Source organism: Rhodnius prolixus, unplaced genomic scaffold (genome assembly GCF_049639745.1).
Source record: "Rhodnius prolixus isolate KJV_2025 unplaced genomic scaffold, Rpr scaffold_9, whole genome shotgun sequence".
In the NCBI taxonomy this organism is placed as follows: domain Eukaryota; kingdom Metazoa; phylum Arthropoda; class Insecta; order Hemiptera; family Reduviidae; genus Rhodnius; species Rhodnius prolixus.
In genome coordinates, this window is record NW_027411604.1 from 23,670,196 (window position 1) to 23,688,487 (window position 18,292).

Consider the following 18,292-nt stretch of genomic DNA (forward strand, 5'->3'; position numbering starts at 1 on the left):
GATGGGTGCCGCGATTGCTCACGCTTGACCAAAAACGAAATCGTGTGAAGTGTTGCAAGGACGGTTTGCAGCTGTTCCAGAAGAATCCGCAGGACTTTAAGCGTCGTTTCGTCACTGTGGATGAAACATGGATACATCACTACACTCCTGAGACCAAAGAACAATCTAAACAATGTGTTACCAAGGGGGATCTGCGCCAAAAAAGGCGAAGACCGTTCCTTCGGCCGGAAAGATTATGGCGACTGTCTTTTGGGATTCGCAAGGAATAATCCTCATCGACTATCTGGAAAAGGGTAAAACTATTACAGGTGCATATTATTCATCGTTATTGGACCGTTTGAAAACCGAGCTGCAAGAAAAACGCCCACGATTGACCCACAAAAAAGTCCTTTTCCATCACGTCAACGCACCAGCTCACACCTCAGCAGTTGTGGTCGCAAAATTAATGGTAATAGGGTTCCAACTCGTTTCACATCCCCCCTATTCTCCAGACTTGGCTCCCTCGGACTACTATTTGTTTCCCAATATGAAGAAATGGCTGGCGGGAAAAAGATTTTATTCAAACGAGGAGGTGATTGCAGAAACGAATGGCTATTTTTCAGACTTGGACAAATCCTATTATTCGGAAGGGATCAACAAACTAGAGCAGCGTTGGACGAAGTGTATAAGCCTAAAAGGAGACTATGTTGAAAAATAAAAAAGGTTTACCCCAAAAAATTAAGTAGTTTTTATTTTTGCACGGACTTTTCAAACGACCCTCGTACACTATTACGAAAATAACCAGCTAATCTATAATTTACATGATTTGTTTGGGTTATTGAAATAGAAATTGGTGTATTTTAATCATTAAATGATGTTTAGACAAGTTCCGGAAGTAATTTAATTACTTATGGAATATACTCACATAATTAATATAAAAAGAATTTCATTTCCTCTACAAGTGTTTCAAAAAATGATCTACAAAATTTTCTACAATCCATTCCCAGTTCAATTTACAGCCGATTATTGTCGGAAAGTAAAAACCAAACTATGGAAATACAAATAATCTAGGTGAGGAAAAACGAGGGTCCCCATAGTTGCTGGAAAACTAAAGGATTTAACAATAAAATAGTTGGCGTGTTTCATATCAGCATGCTATGGGGATTATACTCGTATTGTACCTTCCATCTCTTTTAGGTCACAGACTAGCCTTCCTTTTTCACTAAGTAATTACTTTACAGAGTTGACGTCACTTTTATTACTTTTATTTTATCATTGCTTCTCTCTTTTTTTTTTAGTGATTTTAGCAATATTAGTGTTACAAATGAAACTGGGTAATAAATTGATATTATTCATACATACGAGGGTCGTTTGAAAAGTCCGTGCAAAAATAAAAATAATTTTTTGGGGTAAACCTTTTTTATTTTTCAACATAGTCTCCTTTTAGGCTTATGCACTTCGTCCAACGCTGCTCTAGTTTGTTGATCCCTTCCGAATAATAGGATTTGTCCAAGTCTGAAAAATAGCCATTCGTTTCTGCAATCACCTCCTCGTTTGAATAAAATCTTTTTCCCGCCAACCATTTCTTCATATTGGGGAACAAATAGTAGTCCGAGGGAGCCAAGTCTGGAGAATAGGGGGGATGTGAAACGAGTTGGAACCCTATTTCCATTAATTTTGCGACCACAACTGCTGAGGTGTGAGCTGGTGCGTTGTCGTGATGGAAAAGGACTTTTTTGTGGGCCAGTCGTGGGCGTTTTTCTTGCAGCACGGTTTTCAAACGGTCCAATAACGATGAATAATATGCACCTGTAATAGTTTTACCCTTTTCCAGATAGTCGATGAGGATTATTCCTTGCGAATCCCAAAAGACAGTCGCCATAATCTTTCCGGCCGAAGGAACGGTCTTCGCCTTTTTTGGCGCAGATTCCCCCCTTGGTAACCCATTGTTTAGATTGTTCTTTGGTCTCAGGAGTGTAGTGATGTATCCATGTTTCATCCACAGTGACGAAACGACGCTTAAAGTCCTGCGGATTCTTCTGGAACAGGTGCAAACCGTCCTTGCCAACACTTCACACGATTTCGTTTTTGGTCAAGCGTGAGCAATCGCGGTACCCATCTTGCGGATAGCTTTGTCATGGTCCAAATGTTGATGCAAAATATTATGTACCCGTTCATTCGAGATGCCCAAAGCACTAGCAATCTCGCGCACCTTCACTCTTCTGTCATCCATCACCATATCATGGATTTTATCAATGATTTCTGGAGTAGTAACCTCAACAGGGCGTCCAGAACGTTCAGCGTCACTTGTGCCCATATGGCCACTCCAAAAATTTTGAAACCACTTATAAACTGTTCTAATCGAAGGTGCAGAGTCACCATAATGTTTATCAAGCTTCTCTTTAGTCTCCTGAGGCGTTTTGCCTTTCATAAAGTAGTGTTTAATCAACACACGAAATTCTTTTTCGTCCATTTTTTGAAAATCACTCGACTTCCTCGATTCAAACGAATGCCAAACACAAAGAAATAGACCGATCTGGCTGAAACTTGGTGTGTGTTCTTCCAAGAGATGCTACTAACTAAACATAACTTCGGTACGCGCCAGTAGTGCTATCTCTCTGACTTTGCACGGACTTTTCAAACGACCCTCGTAGATTTAGAATTGGCGGAATGATTTGAAGATTCTACAGCATCTTTAAATATTTTAAATAAATTTATCGAATTTCTCCAAAAGTTATGAGCAATGTTTTATTATAAATTGTTTATGTATGTAATTTCTTCAACTAACTAAGTAGATTAGAAGACAGCAGTATGGAAAATGCATACTTCTTTGAACTAAAGAATCCTTTATATTCTGTACGAGAGATCTAATATTGAGAAAAGAGAAAATTGTAATAAAATTAAAACCAAAACAAAAGCAGGCTACACTTACATGTTGTGCGTCATGGCTAGAAATTTTCACAGTCGGTGGTGAAGTTTCATTAACAGTTTGTGATCTAATTTTGTTGAAAGCTGACATCCATCTTGCTTTGTGTTTATATACTTTCACACAGCTGCTGAAACAAAACAATTTTTTGTATCAGTGAAATATTAAAATTGCTGCATATTACTGCAATTAGAAGAGTTTAGCATTTTTTTTTTTTTTGTTGCGTTTATTGTGCTCCAATCAGCGCGTTAGCGCTATAAGTAACAGTGATACAATAGAGCAATAAATGATAAGTAACGAGTGGAGAAGTTACCCAGTTGTAACACTCCCAAATACTGGATGGTTAGTCACTCTCTTCACTGGAGAGGAGATCACGAGGACACTGTCTTTTAAGGCGACTTTACGGGTTGTCAGAAAGAGTTCTAGAAGAAAGATTTTTAGCTAGAGGATTTATATGAGATTGCAGGTTGAAGTGGAGTTTTCTGTATCTTGTTTGAGCAAGGAATGTTAAGGTCAGTGTGTATAGTACAGGTTGGAGTCATAAAATGGAGCGTTTACGATAGTTCGAAGTATTTTAGATTGTAGAGATTGAATCCTTTGGAGATTGGAGCGTTTGGTTGAACCCCACAGCTCTATTCCATACGCCCAGGTGGGTTTTAAAATAGAACTATAAATCAGTCTTTTGTTGTCTAGATACATTTTAGTAGATCTATCGTCTAAGAGTCTTTTAAGTAGTCGATAGCGTCTGTTTAGTTCTGGTTCTTTTAAGTCTAGTGTGGGGGTCCAAGAAATAGTTTAGCATTTAAAAAAACAATTATTCTCTGATTCGAGAACTGATAAATACATAGTGCTGCACGAGAAACGAGACAAATCTCGGTCTCGGTCTCGGTACCGAGACCGAGACGAGACTTGAGCAACCGAGACCGAGACGAGACTTGAGCAACCGAGACCGAGACGAGACTTGAGCAACCGAGACCGAGACCGAGATCGAGACATTATATTTATCTCGTCGAGAAATCTCGGTCTCGTCCCGGTTTTTCAAATATTAATTTTTAGCTACAAAATTATAAAACTGTGTACTTTATTAATAAATAATCATTACGGGTATTGAATTAATTATTAAAAGATACGATTTTATTATATATGTTCAATATTACTACATCTATTTGACTTCGAATTACATAAGTAAAGTAATCGCCTATTTTTCAGGCGGGGCTTTACGTCCAACTACCAATTAGGTGTCGCGGACGGAGGCGACTAGCAAATATACTTTACTGTAAATTTCTTCTACTAACCATTAAATAAAATCCAAGGCCTAAGACCGGGAATCGAACCCAGTACCACAATACATATTAGCTTCGCAGGTCTCGCCTCTAACCGATCTTCTATTGGTCATTATCAACGCAGCTTGCGAAAATAATCTTTAAGATGGCACTGAAGTTGCACAGATACTAAAAATATCTCTCGCCATTCTAGACAAATTTTTGAAGGAATTCTCAAGTATTTTCCACCATTCTAAAATGTCAACGTCTACTGGTGCTTGGTCTAATTTGGTATAATTAATTATTTCTGTCTTCCATGCTTCGGTGATATTTGCTGATTTTTGAGCAAATGGTGCAAAAATATTGATGCAGTCGTCGTCGTCGTCAAAAGGTGAATCATCAGATTCTTTATCTTCGCCAACAGCCATAACTAATGGAGCGGGAAGTTTGTTGGGAGGTGTATTTTTTATTTCACGAATCGACTTGTTATAGGAGGCAGATATGTTATTTGGGTCTTTCATTTGGCGCGTTTTTAACATCTTTTTGAAATTATATAAAGATATATAACAGTAATAGTAACATATGATGCATTGAAGTGTAAGTAGTTGTCTTCATTTACTCACATTTTCATTACCAATAGATAAATTAAAATAATTATTAGAAAATAATAACATTTTTTTAAAAGATTATTAATAGCAAACCACTTTTAATACTTAAACAAAAATTCAAAAAACTGAGACCGAGACCGAGATATCTCGACGAGACCGAGACCGAGATTTGAGCGACCGAGATCGAGACCGAGATCGAGACTGCATAAAGTCTCGCCTCGTCTCGGTCTCGTGCAGCACTATAAATACATCAAATTCTTTTAGTCTATAATCATTTACTGTTTTAATTCTCTAGGTTTTTCTTTCAATAATTTAGTATTCTTAATATTTATAAACGCCTTAATCTAGGTTTCCTTTCTCATGCAATTCTAACAGTTGAGCCCCAAATATTTTTTGAAAAATAACACTCAGGGAAGGGATTAGCTATGAGGTTAGCATACTGGACTCCCACGCGGAGGTCCCGGGTTCGAATCCAGCAGCTGACCCTTAGATTTTCTCTTCCTAGGAGCTTCTTACAGCTCACTGTACGGTGATGGACAGTGTTGTCTGTAACGAGAGAACACTGTCCGGAGGCCGGCAGTGCACTGGAAAAAGCTCCGGGCGCTAATAACCTTGGATGTTGATGCGCCTTAAATCATAAAAAAAAAACAAAAAAAAAACACTCATGATGACGCTACAGGAAATCTTAAGAAGATTATAAGAAAACCTGAAAGTGAACATCGACAAAATGAAGTAAGATAACTATCTGTAGATATCTCAACCGAATTTACGGAACTATAATAACCGGAAACTGTTTTTTTTTTCATTAGAAATACTTCAAATTTCTCTAATATTAATTCCGCATAGAATACTATACATCCGTCTAATAAGTTCCCACTTAAATTCGCTTTTCCAATTCGGTTACCCAGCTCGCATTTTTCTGATGCATATCCACTTCATAAAACGAATTGAAAACAAGTCTCAGATACATCGCTTTCAAAAAAAGAAAAAAAGAAAAAAAGATTAAGTACACATGTAGCGTTGGTTAGTTTCTTGTCTTTTCAGTCTAGTATGGGGATTCCATGGCATTCGTTTGTCTAGGTACAGTCCAAGGTAGCGTACTTTGACCACAGTTGGTAGAGGAATTTGGTTCAAGATGATGAGAGGTAGGATTTTCCGTCTAACAATAAATACTATAAATTTTGATTTCGTAACGTTAGTTTTGATTCGCCATTTGAAAAACCAAATCCTGTAAGTGGTTGATGTGTGTTTGCAGAGCTCGTATAGCGATAAGAGGATCGGAATGAGGAGATAAGATAGCAGTATCGTCAGCAAAGGTGGAAAGAATGGTATTTGGATGTTGAGATATATCTGCTGTATATAAGAAGAGGACCTAGGACACTGTCCTGAGGAACACCAGGATGGATATCAAAGTCTGCTGCTCCACAGTTCACCCAGTGGCGACACTCCATTAACGTGAACAGTTCACTTAACTGTTATGAGGAGAGCAGGTCGCGGGGCCATCTTCTCTTCAATCTCCTTGGAGGATTGCCAGGTAATGTGGAAGAAGATAAATGTTCAATTAAAGGATTAGGATGAGCTCTGGAGGCGTAGAGAGTAGGAACGTTTATTCGATCCCCATACTTCAATGTCGTATGACCAAATAGTTAGCAGTAACAATAGGTATAAGAGTCTTTTGTTTTGTAAGTTGAGTTTAGATCGTTTGTCAAGTAGTCTGGCGAGATGTTATGAAGCATTGGGTTAGTTTCTTGTCTTTTCAGTCTAGTCTGGGGGATTCCATGTCAACCGTTTGTCTAGGTACAGTCCAAGGTAGCGTACTTTGTCCACAGTTGGTAGTTAGGAGTTTGGTTCAAGATGATGGGAGGTAGGATTTTTCGTCTGAGAGTAAATACTATATATTTTGATTTCGTAACGTTAGTTTTGATAAGCCAGTCCTGTAATTGGTTGATGTGGGTTTGAAGAGTTCGTGTAGCGATAAGAGGATCGGAATGCGGAGATAAGATAGCAGTATCGTCTGCAAAGGTGGAGAGGATGGTATTTGGTTGTTGAGGTATGTCTGCTGTATATAAGGAGTAAAGAAGAGAGACCTAGGGCACTGCCCTGAGGAACACCAGCTCTGGCTAGATGGATATCAGAGTCTGCTACTCCACAGTTCACTCTGAAATATCGATCTTTCAGGTAAGATTTGAGGATGAGGTAGTAAGTATGAGGAAGAATCTCCCTCAGCTTAAACAGTAGTCTCTCGTGCCACACCCTGTTGAACGCCTGAGCGACGTCAAGGAAAACACTCAGGCAATACTGCTTTTGCTCGAGGGAGGTAGCGATAGTGTCTACAACGCAAAGCTTAACAACGTTCGAAACTTAACCTACATAACAAAAGACTGTTATATCTACTGCTACTGCGACATATTTGGTCATACGGCATCGAAGTATGGGGATCGACTAAGCGTTCCAACTCACTACGCCTCCAGGTATTACAGTCAAAAATACTTCGAAAACTTCTTAACGCTCTGTTCTGTGTATCTAACCTCACTATCCATAATGACCTTAAAATCCCTTTCATTACAGATCTTGCTAACACTCGTTTTCTCAAAATTCATTCCTCTACAGCAGCTCATCCTAACCCTCTCAAAGAACACCTATCTTCCTCCACATTACCAAGGTAATCCTCTAAGGAGATTGAAGAGAAGATGGCCTCGTGATATACTCTTATCGTGAGAGCAGTATAGCACGTTACTGGAGTGACACCACTGGGTGCCTTCTCCACTCATGATTTTCACGTACTTTTTTTTTATCAGGTACCATATTTGCTTGTTGCAACAATCGTTGCAGTTGTAAATTCCAATAAAAGATTTAAAAAAAAAAAAAAAAAAAAAAAAAGTACATATGTTTGTATTTCAATAGATTTAAATTAAATCACTGATATGTATTATTTGAAGTATTTATTACTCATTTACGACATAATACCCTTTCAGACAGCTCTGAACTTGTTCAAATGTCCGTCCACATTCTGACTTCAAACATCTGGAAAAATTAATCATTGTTTGCGAAGATATTTTTTTTTTTTAATTATTTATTTCTCAATATTCTAGTTCGAGAAGTCAGAGATTTTGAAACAATGAACGAGAATATGTAGACTTATTCAATATAACCAGACTACACTAATATAAATTAAGCTGTCTAATGGTTAATAATAATTAGAATTATATTTTCTAATTTTTTGCAATATAAGTTACTAGTTTTTATCCGAATAAGTCAATATTATTTTTGATAATTTGTCAGTTATATTGTGGATATTTTATTGTTGTTATTTGTGAATACATTGTATTCCATTCTTATACTTGTACATATTTAATTTTAGAGAGTGCTATAAATTGTAAACTTCATTTTGTTTTGGGATAAAGTTTATGCTACGCAATTTTAAATTAAATTGTTATTGATTGCATCAGGACGAAGCGAAGGGTGACAAAAGGGCCTCAGAGAGTATAATTAATATTCGGCTTTGTGTAAAGTTTTAAAGTGTGTATAAAGTATAAAAAATAAAACTTTTTTCCTTATAAATTAAAATTTAAATCCAGAAGTAAAATATTGCGTAATTTAAAAACAACAAAAGCAAAAAAAAGAAGACCATCTAGAGACATAAATAAATAAATGGATTCATAAACTCCACGAAAATAAAATTTTAAAGTCTTTAAACCAGTGGTTTTCTTTACAAAACAAGACCATTCCTGCAAAGGTAAGAAATACCATTAAACTACGCAAATTTATTTATAAATTCAGAGGAAGATGTTGAAATATTTAATGTAGCAAAGTACCAACATTTATTTAGGATTGCATTAGAAGAGAGATATGGCAGTGGAGGAGTATTCAATTGAATTACAAAATAAAGGAAAATAAGGGCGCCAAGATCTGCGTCTTTTCAGAGATAACCAATAATGTTCCTCTAAATAAATAATTCCCTATTTAATTTTTATTAACGCTGTGTTTTTTTTATTAGTTATTTTAGTTGAAATCCCCAGATAATTTATTAATTTTTTATGCTTTAGAAGCTTAAAAAAAATATGAGCACTTATTTATTTCTTTATTGCTAAAAAGTGAAGTACGTACGTAGCGAACTAAATTTCCGGAATAATGATTCCTTCAAAGTATATACAGGGTGAACCAGTAAGTATTGTCAATAGGCCTACTGCGTGTAGTACATCTAAAGTGGAGTTCAATGACGTATTGGCCAACTTCATATTTTCCACTGTTCTTGAGTGACGTCACTTTAAAGTTTTCTTCTAAAATCATTACTTTTTACCAATAAAAATGTTATTACTCAGAAAGTTTTAGTCCGAATTCGATTCTAATGACACGGTTAGAAAGACAGATAAATTTCCTAAAAATTGATTCCATTTCGAAGCATAAGTTATTCTCCAAACAGCCTCAATCATCCTCCGGATGCTGGAAAAATAATAGTAATCGAAATATTCAAGAAAACTCATTAGGCCCTTACGTGATCATTATCAGACCTAGGTGCTAGCACTTTTTACAAAAGTTTCCTTGTCTAATAGGCTTTCAAACGGTATATCATTTTCCAGGATTCCTTTTATCTTCGTATGAGAAATTTGTTTTAAAAGCAACATCAGCTCTGGCTGCATTATTAGAGACAATTACAATAATTGACACGACTAAACACTCATTAAGTAATCTCTAGGATTAACTACTCTCCTCATAACAAACAAAATAGTGAGGCCACTGGCAATTTAATCGTCCAGAAGGATGATCCGGAAGGTGGTGAGATGATAAATGGCGGACCAGAGGATTGGAATGAGACTGATAAAGTTCTGATGATAGTTTTTATAGTGAGTTCGAGTAAAACTTGATTTACAAACGGAATTTCGAAGTCTGAAAGGATGGTTAGATTTGAAACATAAAATGAAGCGTTAACGATAGTGCGGAGAATTTTCGTCTGAAGAGATTGAATTCTTTGAAGATTGAAGCGTTTTGTTGAACCTCACAGTTCAATACCTGTACGTCCAGGTGGGTTTTAGTATAAAAGTGTAGCTTGTTATTAAATGAAAGATTAGATCGCTGCTCTCGAAGTCTTTTGATAGCGCCTGGTAACTTCCGTGAGTGAGGGTCCCAAAGTCAATCTTTTATCTAAATCAGCCCAAGACAATGGACATAACATTGGCAGTAAGAAATAGAAGTCATAGTAGATTGGTGGAAACCAGAATTTTAGTAAATGGTAAAACATTTCTGTAAAAATAAAGTTAAACTCTTTTCGTGCGTATAGTAGAGAACAAATAACTTAAATTAAGTTTAAAATCATACAATAAAAACTCAAATTGGCAGTGGCCAAAGGCCACCATTGCAGATATAACAGAGGACAACCTGCGCAGATAATGTACCTTTGTTTAAAACCACAGATAAAGGCCCAAGACCAAACGTTGGATAATTGAATAATGACGATTTTTTTTTTTCAATATAAACAAAAACGAGTTCAAAATCCAAATCCTTTTTCAATTTCCTTTGTCATTAATCTATTTTAACAGCAAGAGAGGAATGGAGAGACTATTTGTGATCACTTGAATTTATAATTAAAGGAGTGGGGATGATATCTGTTAAATAAGTGGTATAATCTGGTTATATAACAATCTGGTGGTTTATCCTAAAATCGAATAAGGAATTAAGTAAAAAAAATAAAAGAACAGACATTTTGGTATAAATATTCATGATATTTAAACAAGAATTAGACAAATATTTTTTTTTCACTTCGTTAAGTCGATTAAATTCTTTTGAGATTTCTGTTAAAGTGGTGCGGTCATTATGCCGTAAGTGCTGAGTCATCTAAAAAATGAAAGCAAACTGTCGCTCTTTTTTAATTAAGTTCGGTGTTAATTAAGTGAGTTTTTTTTATGTAAAGAGGGGAGCTGTTCTTACTTCCAACGTTTTCAAGTAACATTTAGAAGGTTTGCCGCCGGATTGATACGAAACAAAAAAAAATCCTAATGTCTTGGATATTTCCGTTCTTACAAAATTACTTAATTAAAAAAACCAACTGTTCGTGTATTTAATTCACTATTTTGTAAGATTCATATTTTGGGGCAAGGTGATTACTGATTACAAAATGCGCTGCTCACGGTTTTTGAGTTACCCAAGCAAGACTCCAAGCTCTGCTCCTCTTGCAAGGAAGTTTCTCCTGATAAGAAGCTCTGAATTAAGCTCACTAGTAAGCCAGCGTTCGCCTAACTATGCAGCTTTTATCGAAAATATCCTTTTTTATACAGGGTGTTCAGCATAAGACCTACCGAAACTTCTGGAGGCGATTCTGGGCATCATTTGCAACAAAAAATTCTATATAAACTATGGCTCGATTCGGCTCCGTTTTTATAGATATTTTTAATTTTATGTTTTTTCAAGGTAGGTTACTACTTTTTAGCAAACAATTGTCTGTATTTCTCAAAAGATTAAAGCTACAGCAATTTCAATAAGCTCATTAGAAAAAAGGTTAAATTTCCTTTTAAATAAGCTAATTTATATTCCAAAATAATAATATTAAATATTTCACTTTGTGGCCCAAACATAAGAAATAGCAAGTTTCTAATTTTTTCCAAAAACTTTGACTTCATTTTTCTCAAAAACATTTTATATGAAAAAACCGTGCACTATTCAGGAAAAACATCTACATACGATCACCTTTCGAAAGGTATACAATGCATTGGGGTTATTTTCAAAATTGATGCAGAAATCTGTGATTAATTGCAAAAAAAGTAGGCCTCAAAAAGCGTCGGCATTATGAAAGGAATTCACCTACCATGAGAATATAATTGATCAGAATCACCAAATCCAGTACGATTTTTTGCAAACGTGTAATTTAATAATTAATTTATTTAAGAACTTATATTCAAAAATATAAAATTTACATTATAAATAATAAAATAAAATAAAAAGAAGAATGGTATACGAGTTTAAATGAGTGTTAGGTACCAATTTCGAAAGAATGGATTTTCGTTTAACGAGTTTAGATCTGATTAAAGCTAAATAATTGTAGAGAGGCCACAATTTATTATAAACAAGAAACTAAAGTTTTGAAACTACTGAAGCCAGCTAGCATTGTACAAGAATTTACAAGTTGTATAACCACAGATGTTGAAACATCTTAAAAATAATTGTCGCAAAACCATAATAGAGGAGACTTTCCTAATCTTCTTCGAAGGTCCACAAGGTCGTTGGGACTCCGGTTGAAAGCTTTATGCAATTCCGGAGTTTAGACGGCAAGTCAACCCTCACTTCCTCGTTAGTGTGGACTGGTAACGTAGTGTTTTGATGCTGCGGCCAACGGGGCTCTGACGGGTCGGTGTGTCTCCCCCACCGGCTTCCTTTTACCCTATCCTTTTTCCCTTCTTGTCTATCCCCTTCCCGCCTTAGTCTAGTCCTCACTTGCGTAGTGCTCGTTTCCGGAGTCGCTGCTGCCGTTGCGCCTTCTGGGTGGATGGCTCGGGTCTGGCTCCACTTGTTGGATCTAGATTAGGCCTCCTCTGGTTGGTGCTTGGCGGGGTCATCAGGGTCTGTGAGGCCTGCCTTTGCGGTTTCCTCTCCCTCTTGGCCTGCCATGGTTGCGGCTTCACCGGTTTCGGGGTTTCTGCGTGAGTAGGCGGAACGTGAAGGTGTGCTGGGCTCGCTGGGATATGGAGAACCTTTTCTTTGGGGGATCCTGCCCCGGCGATCCTGGTCATCCTGATCGGTTTAGGAGGGCTGGCGTGGAATTCCAGGGTGGTAGCTACTCTTGTGAAATCGGCACATCTCTCGGGCCCCCGTCCTACCTTCTGCCAGAGGGTACCGAAGATAAAACTGGGGGGCGCCCTGGGCTGCATGGAAGGAAGGGGCCCGTTGCTACGTAACCAGGTAGTGATGGCTGCCCTGCTCAACATGCGAAAATCCCTCATTTCGAGTAGTTCCAGGTGGTGCCTGGGTAGGGTCCTGCTCGTCATGGGGGGGGCTCTTCTGAGGCCACTGGCGGGGGAGGTTTCGGGTTCAGGGTCCGGTGTTTGTCTCCGGTGGAGCGGGGTGCTGCTGTTCGGAATTCCTCTTTTTCTTTATCCCATTCAACAACCTTTTATTTTATTTTATTTTATTATTTATTATGTGGATAGCATCAAATATGATAAAGAGTTTTTTACGCATTAAATCCCCTAATCAACTTTCCTCGGATGTGGCTGGTGAGGCTCGCGCGGTCGGTAGAATACTCGGCGCCGCGCGGGTCCCCAGTGTTCCCTTGGAGGTTTCTTCTGATGAAAGTCTTGCCCTTCAGGCGAGCAAATGAATTGTTATCAGTTGAACGTGCACCGTTCGAGGGCTGCGACATATAATCTGGCGTCGGCTCTGGGCGGTGCGAGTCCGTTTATTGCTATGTTGCAGGAGCCCTGGACTAGAGAAGGGAAGGTGCTGGGTAAACCGGCCGGCGCCAGGGTTTTTGCGGCATATGGAGTTGATGTACGACCGCGTGCGGCAGTTATTGTGTCACGTGGTTTGAATGTTTGGCACTTGGCTGAGTTTTCTTCGGAGGATTCAGCCGCGGTTTTGGTGAATAACTTACATAGTTCCTCTTCAACTAGTTTTAGTGTTGTTGTAGCGTCTGTGTATTTTCCTCATGACGATGAGTCTCCTCCCTTGGTGGCTAGAAGACTTATTGAGTATTGTAATGATCGTAGGTTGCCCCTTGTTTTGGGTTGCGATGCAAATGCGCATCACACAGCATGGGGTAGTTCTGACGTTAATTCTAGAGGTGAAACTCTTTTAGAGTATCTCATGAGCACCAACTTGGTATGGTGCAATCGTGGACATAAGCCCACCTTTGTTACCAGGAGCAGACGGGAGGTCTTAGATTTGACCTTGGTCTCTTCTGATATTACTGACTTGGTTACTGGGTGGGAGGTCTCTGACCTTCCCTCCTTGTCAGACCATTGTTTAATAAAATTTTTCCTTCGTGGGGAGGTTGAGTTACCCGAGGTGAGGCCCATCAAACAGACCAATTGGGAAAGTTTTAGGTTGAGTCTTGCCTCTATTATTGGTGACTTGCAGGTGGAAGTGGGCACTGGGGTCCGGACTGATGTAATTGAATCGGGCTGCCAGAGTATCACTGAAGCTGTAATAGAAGCGTTTCACAGCGCTTGCCCTTTGCGGGTTGGTTTTAGTACTAAGCGCACTTGTGCTTGGTGGTCGCCTCGGCTCGCTCAATTGCGTGGCCAAGCAAGGCGTGCGCAGAGTCGAGCAATGCGTTCCCAATCTTCGACTGCCTGGGATATCTACAGAAGCGCCCAGAGGCTATTTAAATCTGAGATCAGAAGAGCCAAGCAGCTCTCCTGGAAAAATTTTTGCAGTTCATTGGAAGGCATCCAGCCATTGGCTAAGCTTCAGCGAATTCTAAAAAAGGACTCGTGCTCCTCTTTGGGACCGATTGAAATAAGTCCTGGTCGGTTTACCTCCTCACCGGCTGAGACTCTTGAAGCCATGCTTACTAGCATGGTGTCTCGGGAGGATTCATCATCGGCGTCTTTTCCGTGCGATCTTCCCGTTGACCGCCTGGCCGCCGTAGATTTAGCGGACCGGGTATTCGAACGGGGTCGCGCGTGTCATGCGCTGGGGATGTTTGAACCATATAAGTCCCCTGGGGCAGATGGAATATATCCCATCATGCTTCAGCAAGGAAAGGAGGTTTTGATTGAACCTCTTCTTGGAGTGTTTAAGAATTCCTTCCTGCAGGGTTATATCCCTATATCTTGGCGCAAGGTGAAGGGTGTTTTTATCCCCAAACCTGCTAAAGATACTTATCAGAAGCCATCCTCTTTTAGGATAATTTCTTTGACTTCTTTCCTGCTTAAGTTGATGGAAAGGTTGGTGCTACGGTATCTTCTGGAGCTGCCTGCGCCGGACGGACGTCTCCTACCTAATCAGTTTGGTTTTAGGGTCGGGGGCTCCACGGATGCGGCGCTGCACCAGTTGGTGACCAGGCTTGAAAAGACCATCATGAATGGTGAATATGCAATGGGACTCTTTTTGGATATAGAGGGTGCATTTGATAATGTCTCCTTGGTGTCCATTAGAGATGCTTTGCTTAATTCTGGCGCAGCAACTGCGGTGGTGAACTGGATATGTCATATGGCGTTCGGAAGATTATTGTCTGTCGAGTGCCTTGGTGTGGTCCGGGAACGAAGGTTGTTCAAGGGTTGTCCTCAGGGTGGGATTTTATCCCCCTTTTTGTGGAATCTTGTAATGAATGGCCTTCTTAGTGGCCTTGCTGGCCGTCCGGGTTATGCTCAGGCATATGCAGATGATCTGGTGGTGCTCCATGTAGGAAAGGATCTCAGTACGCTTCTCGACCTTTCGCAGCAGAGCCTTTGCTTTGTGGCGCGATGGGCTGAGGGAAATGGGCTGAGATTCAGTGTTTCTAAGACCCAGGTGGTATTATTCACCTGGAATCGAAAACGCCCGCAGCGTTGTCTTACGCTTTATGGAGAGGAAATCCAGTTTTGCTCAAGAGTGAAATATCTTGGTGTGATCCTGGATTCTAGATTATCTTGGACTCCGCATGTCAAGGAACGTGCGAATAAGGCCACCTCTGCACTCATGCAGTGTCGCAGGGTGGTTGGCAAGAGATGGGGAATTTCCCCTAAGCTCATGTATTGGATGTATACGGCCGTAGTGCGACCTATTTTAGCCTATGGCTGTATTGTCTGGTTGAATGCTACTCGGCAGAAGACGCTTTGTAATGTTTTACAGCGCGTCCAGCGGCTAGCATGTTTATTGATTACCGGAGCATTGCAGAGCACTCCTACTGCCGCCCTGGAATTTATGTTACGGCTTCCTCCTTTGGATATTTTTCTGAGGGGAGAGGCTTTGATGGCCGCGCGTAGACTTGAGAGTGTCGGCACGTGGGCATCTACGAACTTTCTCGGTCGGAAAGGCAGGCTTACTAGTCATGCCGATCTGGTTCGGGAAGATAAAAAGCAAATTGCAGTGCTTTCCATGCCGGGGGATTTCCTCCCTGCGACTCTGGATTTCCGTAGGAATTATGGGGTTCAGATACTAGCAAGGGAGGAGGCTTGTGCTTCGGCTGTCGAGTTGCCAATAAACGCCATCTCTGTTTTTACGGATGGTTCATTGATGGATAGGGCAGGTGCTGGTCTCTGCATCTGGGGACCCCAGTTTGGGTTCAGATGGGAATGCATCTGCCTAGATCTTGGTAATTATGCATCTGTTTTTCAGGCGGAGTTGGCCGCCATTGAGATGGCGGCTACTTTACTCCGCTGGAAGGGATTTGCCGATACTGATATTAGGTTCTTCACGGATAGCCAGGCTGCAATTAAAGCTCTGACCTCTCCTAGTAAGAACCAAATTTCGGTCAATTCTTGCCATGCTGCTCTCAATTTGTTGGGAGCTTTGAATACTGTTTCGGTCGCTTGGTCCCCTGGTCACTCTGGGATTCCGGGTAACGAACTTGCTGATGAAACAGCAAAGGAAGGAGCGGCAATGATAACAATGACTCCTCAGCCGATTATCCCTGTTTCCTATCGACGTTGTAGAACAGAGGTGGAGCAGTGGATTTTAAAGGAACATCGGAAACGGTGGAGATCCCGAGCTGACTGCCGTCAGGCTAAAGAAATTCTTGGCCTGTCAAAAACGGCTATAGTTGGTTATAGTAGGTCCCGGATTCGCCAGTTGGTTCAGGTGTTGAGTGGACATGCGAATTTAGCGTATCATTTATCCAAATGTGGCCTTACCCAGTCGCCAATTTGCGCTGGCTGTGGTGGGTCCAATGAGACTGTGCGGCACTTTGTGGAGGTGTGCCCTGTTTATTCTAAAACTAGATTTCTCGTCTTCGGAAGATCAAATGTTTCTCTATCGGAGATTGTAGCATCTGGTAATCTTAATGAACTTTCTAGGTTTATTCAGTGCACTGGACGATTGAGTCGCCATGCTCCCTAGTGTCCTGTTACTACTTTATTAGTTTATTATATTAGCATCTGGCAACTTTCAGCCGGATTTGTTGTTTTAAACCCCGGTATCTCTTAAAAGATGAGGGGTGGGCGGGGAACAATGGGCATTTCTGATTGCCTGCGTTCCTTCCCCTTCTTGGTGGAACCGCCCTTTTTAATACAATCTACAATCTACAATCTTCTTCGAAAATAACAGCAGAAGACTTCGCTCATTTTGCTCAGAAGTGATTTACTAGTTACACTGTTCAGTGATAACATTGTAATAATGTAACCTAACAATTAGCGAAAATTATTATTATTATTTAATCGAATTTTATTGTTCGAAAAATATGTGACCCCAGTTTTTGTATAAGATATTGGATGTTCCGTTCTTTAAGCACAATCGTTTTAACATCTCATTAAACACTAAGTACAGTAATATATCAGTACATCAATACATGGCCGCCTAAACAATTAAAATCAAAATGAGGAGTTAGTGCCTTATCTAAAGAGAAAAAAAGCACAGTGTTAATTGGGAGCACTGACCTAAAATATAAATAACAAATTATGTACATAGCTGGTTATGTACATATCAAAACAAAAGGTCTAATTAGTGTCTACGAGATAGAGTTGATTATTTTCACTCTCGCTAAAACAATATGGATATGATCTCATAAAGGAAATAAAATTTTCCTGGCTAACTTTGAATTGTATTAATTATGAGAAATTTTCTTTTAGTATTTAGAAATACGCGATTACATTTTACAAAATTAAGTGTATATTTGTTAAGATTATGTTGAAGGAAATCATTTTGTTAAAAAAAATCATTGTTATTACCACCTGTAAAGAATAAATATGGAACAGCCAGGTGACCATATTTCCTTGTTATCAAGTTAGCGGTGGCTGAGGGCATACCGCCTCACCTCTACAATCTGTACTTTCACTGATAGAATTCTCTACTATATTCCCTTAAGGCCATTCATTATTTATAGATTGGATATTCTAGAAGCTTATGAAACTTGCATACACGAGGTAAACACGTATTTTTCATGTGCGTCAACTAGCCCGAAGTACAAGCTACATGTGTACATTGTTTCTGTTTCTACTCTTCAGGCACGAATTATGAATCCATTTCTTTATGAATAATGTAATCTGTCTTTATAAATCATGGTTTAAGGAGTAAGGAGAACAATATTGGCGATAATGAGGAAAGTTTGATGCCAATAAATAAATAAAATAACTCTGAATTTAGTAATAGAGACTGAAATGCAATCTAGGATGGTTTATTTTGTTTAAATTAGCTTTACAGGTGAAACATTTTGAAACTGTAGTCTTTTGTAGAAGATTAAATTGTAGTAATTTTTAGACAACATTTGGTTCGAACCAAAAGAAGGTTTAACATTGTTACACAGAAAATGAGTCCACATTTTATGTTGGCTACAAAATTTTATTCTTAAAATATCTGTCGTTAGACAAAGTTTTTATCGATTAAAGTCTTATCTCATTATGAAACGTAGTCTATGGCTAACCTTAACAAAAACGAACGCCTGCCTTCAA

At 39.2% G+C, this 18,292-nt stretch overlaps 1 protein-coding gene across 9 annotated transcripts in view; it reads right to left on the bottom strand.

Moving 5' to 3' along the window:
- Positions 1 to 18,292, bottom strand: part of LOC141454141 (adenylyl cyclase 78C-like) — a 252,026-nt gene that overhangs the window by 71,845 nt on the left and 161,889 nt on the right. For 6 of the 9 annotated variants that reach the window (XR_012458475.1, XR_012458474.1, XM_074128040.1 and 3 more), the window contains exon 3: positions 2,912 to 3,035. Coding sequence is in view for 7 of the 9 variants with exons in the window: in XM_074128040.1 (XP_073984141.1) it covers positions 2,912 to 3,035 (124 nt within the window). In the remaining 2 variants the exon portion in view is untranslated. The remainder of the gene's footprint in view (positions 1 to 2,911; positions 3,036 to 18,292) is intronic. The other 3 variants (XM_074128042.1, XM_074128039.1, XM_074128041.1) reach the window with 1 other exon arrangement.